General features: G+C 33.0%; 1 gene segment (V, D, J or C); it reads right to left on the bottom strand.

Moving 5' to 3' along the window:
• Positions 1 to 4,718: 4,718 nt before the first annotated feature.
• LOC122790716 lies at positions 4,719 to 5,740 on the bottom strand. The segment is given in 2 exon segments: positions 4,719 to 5,323; positions 5,616 to 5,740. Coding segments are annotated over 2 exon segments (414 nt in total).
• Between the last annotated feature and the right edge of the window lie 271 nt (positions 5,741 to 6,011).

Below are 6,011 nucleotides of genomic sequence, written 5' to 3'. Positions count from 1 at the left end.
TATTTTGTTGCCCATCTAATTCTAAAGGGGATATATAGTCATTATAGGGAGATCATTATACTATTTTGTACCTCAGTGGTCTGCTCCAGCACTGAGTACAATGTTGTTTAGTAACCTTCAAAGTAATCACCTAAAAGAATTTGAAGATGTATAGTGATGTCCTAAAAGGAACAGAAAAGAAGAAATATTCAGACAAGCTTCAGGCACTCCAATTGCATTCTTTTTCTTATAGTTTACAAAGAGATGATTCCTCCACCGTCTGTAAAACAGTGCCTAAGATGACTGCAATATACTGCTAAGGGAGCTAACTTCAGTTTGGGTAGCTAATCCTAAAAATAAACATAAGTAATAGAAACTTATGACAATTACATTACACAATGCTTTCCAAGATTATGGAATAAGTTACCCCTTACAGTAGAAATATCAGTGGAGACCTACAGCCATCTTTCTGCCTGCAGACAATTAGGACATAAGCTTGACAGTCATACCTGTCAGCCTGTCACAGAAGGCATGAGTTATATGTAGGAAAGGGTGTCACCTGGTATAATGACAGGGCTCATTGACAACAGTACTTTTTTTTTCTATCCCATCCATTGCAACATACAGGATGCCACTTCCTCTGAGTATAGAGATGTAATTTTTCCCTTGGATATTTATAAACAGAACGAGATTTGTCTGCAGATTATTTGCTATCCCAATGGTCATAAAATCACCTCCTTTTTTACTGATAGAACAGCGTAATAGCTTTGCTATTCTTTAACTCAAGTTTTCTGATGTAGTTAAAAAATTTGATTCCTTCAGCAATGGTTACCAGGTTAATTTACTAGGCTGGTCTGGATATCTGGCTGATGTTAACAAATATTTCTTATATTTCAGTTTATATAAATTTGTTTTGAAATGTATTTTAGAAGCTATGCAGAACTATTTTTTCTTTCTTTTCTATAGGTTGCTGATTTTGTGTTTCCACCACAGGGGGCTTGTTTATAAATATCTCTAAATATGTACACTCAAAATATAAACCTTTGAATACTGCAATTAAAAAGGCAAATCTTTTGTCGCCTTCAGGTAAATTTTGTTAGCATTATTACGGCTACCACCTCATTTAGTGTCTGAGAATATTTAATTTTATGCCAGTTTAATTCCCACTGGAAAAAAAATCTAAAAGGCCAGTTTGCTTCTCATTGCATTCACTCCAATCCTTCACAAAGGCTCATAGGTTCATAGGTAGGTACTAGGCTATCAGCCCGAGGGCCTACGTAAGCCTAGCCAACAAGGTTCCCAGGCTTACGCCACCCAAGAAAGTTAATACATTATGATCAATGTTAGATAAGGATGTATGACAATGGCAGGGGAGTATGAAATGTTTTGCTGGGCTTTGGAATTTGCATTTTCCCCCATGTTATTTTGGCTGACCATATTTAATGTTATTTTCTGGTTGTTTAGTAGGTTGCTCAGTAAGTATTTGAAAAATTGAACTCACACTTAAGTACTATGTTTCTTATCTTTCATTTTTTAAGTTTATTAGGAAAATGTTGATGTTTTCTACTTGATGTGAATGTTGTCTGGCAGCCTGCTAAGATAATATATTCTCTGCTGTGCACAGAATTTATTCTGCATACATAGTATAACAAAATGTTGCTATCGTTATGTATAACATTTTAAGTGCTACACTTGACATATATGTAGAGGTAAACCTTTCTTGTTTGGCCTGCACCAAATGGAAGGGGTAAACATAGGAGCTAATGATATACATTTTATAGCTCTTTACCAGATTTCAAGGTTTGTGTTGTTTGCTTTGACTAATGCAGTGCTACTTTCACCTCTGATTTTTTGGGGGAGATTTCCTGTTCATTGTACAAAGGTCTAAACAAGTCCCCGAGGGTAGAAAATTGTTTAAAACTGAGGTAAATGCAACATTGTTAATTGCAGTTAAGTATTAAAAGTGCATCAAGAGGAATCACTGAATTATTAAATTAGAAAAAAAATATGTTTTTATGCCAATGGGAACATTTCTGGATACAGATATAGATGTCACTGAAGAGTTTCCTATGAGAAACAGATGACCAGAGAAGTATTTCATAAGTTAAGAAAAAAGGAACATCTGAATTAAGTAAAGAAAATGAGTTAGATTATGAGTAATTGGGTGTATCTCCTTATGCAAGAAGAAAAGCAAGTGTTGATAGTACCTACAAAATACCATAATTCCAGTCACATCACAGTATGCGTGGTGGAGATGAAAGCCAATCTAAGATAAGTGGAAAATTGTTATGTAGATTCTAATAACCTATGAAGGCTAAGGACATCACTAAATATATATATATATATATATATATATATATATATATATATATATATATATATATATATATATATATATATATATATATATATATATATATATATATATATATATATATATATATATATATATATATATATATATATATATATATACTCTTTCCATTTGCAATCCATTGCCCCATTAGAACTAATACCATACCTGAAGGTCCCATTTAGCCAGTTAGGATGAATAAGAAAAGATTCATGATAACATGGACTTAGGGTAGGAAAGCTCATATTAGATGACCACTGTAACAGGTCATTGATGGGTTAGGGATGTGGATTAAGTACATCTTAGAAAATAATTTCACACTAACCAGTGAAGAAGTATAAATGGAAATTAAATGTCTTGCATTAGAATAGGTCAGCACCTTGTAAAATGCTTCAGCAACAGCACAAATGGAAATGTAGATATAAAATGGAATCACGTTGTATAAGTTCAGGTGAACAGTTGTTTCATTTGTTACTGGAACTCTCAGCCCTCTGATAAGTTTATGATTGTCTGTCGTATCCTGTACTAGTTAAGTTCACTTACCCTTTTCTCGTAAAATTAATGAAATAAATATATGGAATGACCCATCAGCAAATTGTGACAAATAGCAAACTAGAAAGTCCTTTAACAGTGCTAGCAGAATACGAGCATGTATGGAGGCATTTGTACCAGGGAAAGAAAATGTTGTACCTTTCCATTACTTACAATTCCTTACTCTCCTTTCTTCACTTACTCTCATATTGCTATCTATTTTTCTTCCCTGACTTTCTCTCTAAATATATCATAAGCCTGTTTTCCCTCACTTCATATTGCAATTTTATTTATACTAGACTAACTTACTGTTAAATTCTCTACAAACTGTCTAAAATTTCTCTAAATATTAGATTGTCATATACCTTGTATTGATTCTTAACCAATGTTTTTTATGTCTAATTTGATATACTTATTTAAACTGCAGATGTTTTTGTTTTATTTTTGAAGACTGTAAAATTATTGTTTTTAAAATGTTTTGAAATAATTTGTAGCTTTTCTCCCTGGGCCCCCTCTGAAAATGGGTTTCTACCCAGTCAGACTTTCCCGGTAATCAAATGTCAATAAATAAATAAATGTGCCTCATTTTCTGAGAATCCATTTTAAGTGAAATATGCAGTTCTAAAGATGTGAGTTCTGTCAGAAAATGTTGAAGGTGAAGGGATATATGGAAAAAGCAGAACAGATACAGTGACAAGTCCAAACAGGTGAATAATGCTAAAGAGGTTTAGTATGTGTTGACTTCTCAGATGACAGAAATGCCCAAGTATCTCAAGAGCATAATGAAAAACAATTACAGAAAACAGTTGCACAGGAACTTGAAAACACCATTAGGAAATACCAGATAGGTTTCTGAAGGACAATGAGAGAAAGAAGCCTGTTGAATATCTATACTCTCCTTCTGAAGGAAGTAGTGAGGACAAGGACAGTGACAGGATGTGAGAATATACGGGGCAAATGCATTATAGTAAGAAGGATTAGATGAAGTTAGCTGCTATTTCGGTGGGATCTGTTCCTGTCCTGCAGGTAGTAAATGGTTAGAATCAGATGCCTTGATAACCAATGTCTGACATTAATATGTTTTCTATGTTTTAATGTTTATTTTGAAATAGGGTGCTGATGGTAAATAGGCTACACCTATGTACTGCCAAGTTTCAAATGGACAAAGATTAATTTGCCTGAATCTAGCTCAACTGGAACTCAAACCAAAAAAAAAAAAAAATATATATATATATATATATATATATATATATATATATATATATATATATATATATATATATATATGAAACTATATTCATATGGATTAAGCTTTGTTGTTCCCCATCCATAATCCCTCCTGAACTTTAACATGTATCAAATCCACATCTACACAAACACAAAAAAGGGAAATTCTCACAAAGAAATGAATCACTGCTGGTGAACACTTAGAAGTCATTATGATTCATTTAAGCTGTCATTTATAGTACAGTTATGTAATGAAAAGCAGTTAAATTGTTCCAGTATTGTATATTGCTTGAGTACTGCATATATGTGGAGTTCTTTTAAGTTTTAACCATTACAGTTAACTCATTATGGTTATGCTAATTACCTTTCTTTTATCATGTAATCCCATCCCTGTTCCCACTTCTGTCTATTCAGTTGTGCACATTTTTATCAAGCAGCAAACCTTTCAACACAAAATATAAAAAGGCAAAGGGAAACTGCACTCTGCATTCAATGTAATACCATATTCAACAGCTATAAGACATTCAGATGAAGTGATACACTAAATTATTCTTCTTAATATATTCTTTTAAATCAGTAACTTCATATTTGTAACTAGACAAACATGAAGTCCCTTTCTCAGGCACTATATTTTCAGTAAACTATACATGTTTCTGCTATACAACTTGTAACATAATCAAAGTGAGTTAAAATTTTAAAACAGATGCACACCAACATGTCAGGATAGCCTCTATAGTAGACATTCATTTGCAAAACTGTTATGTACCAGAAAGTAGTTTAAATAAACACTGGAATATTTTTTCAGCCATTGTAGATACATGTAGTCCCTCAAAAAGTATCACATTGTTCATCAAAGAGTTTAGTTATTGCATGCCATTTCTGATATCTGTAGTTCAGGTTCTTGTGTAGCATTAGTGAGGGCATCAGGCACTGTGTCACTCAGGGCACAATAATAAACCGCCGAATCAGACAGCTGGGCATTGGAGATATTTAGAACTGTGATGCTCTCGGAATGGTTAAAGTGGGCTGCAAATCTTCTGTTTTCATCACTAGGTTGATATTTTCCTACATTAATTCCTAGATACTCAATAGGTCCATTTGGTTTCTGCTTGTACCAGAATAAGTTAGGGTCAACTCTGCTGGTTGTGATATTACAAAAAAGTAAGGCATTATCCTCTTCATAGACATACACAGTCACTTCTGGTTGGGTTACTCTATCTGCAGTTATGATTCCTGCAAAATACAAGGAAAGCTCATAAAGGCAATATCTGTATATAGATATATATATATATATATATATATATATATATATATATATATATATATATATATATATATATATATATATATTCATTGAAAGAACAATTTCTGCACAAATAGCTGTAAACTAGGTACAGACAAATTGTTAAAACAAAACATAAACAAAACATAAAAAACAATTTCCCAGCATATATAACTGTATTACAATTTTTCTAATTACATCTTGTAACCGAAACCAAATGAGTATAAAGAGCATGGCCCTCACCTGTCAGTAAAACAATAAAGCAGATGTGCTTGAAAGGCATAGTGATCTTGAAGTAAACTCAACAATAACATAGAACAAAGCGCACTTGTTAAAAACCAAGATATTCTGAACATGAGAATAAAGACCTCCTTCCTTGACTTTAGAGCACAAATGAGGGAATGAGCTTAAATATATTCTGAAAGCATCAGCAGTCATTTCCGTTTTTGGTGTGGCATACCACTTTTATCATATTACACAGACAAGAGTGCACTCAAAGTTATAGACATCTAGGATAGGAAGGGTATGATTGTGTTACCTGGCACACAGTCAGACTTTATTACATATCATTTGTGGTGCACAGAGGTAATGCACACACATTTGTCAGAAAGCAACCTTTACTTTGATTTAATTCCAGTG

The sequence above is a fragment of the Protopterus annectens genome, chromosome 16.part0 (assembly GCF_019279795.1).
Source record: "Protopterus annectens isolate FY-2018-M chromosome 16.part0, PAN1.0, whole genome shotgun sequence".
Taxonomy (NCBI): domain Eukaryota; kingdom Metazoa; phylum Chordata; order Ceratodontiformes; family Protopteridae; genus Protopterus; species Protopterus annectens.
This window is presented reverse-complemented; position numbering and strand designations above follow the sequence as displayed.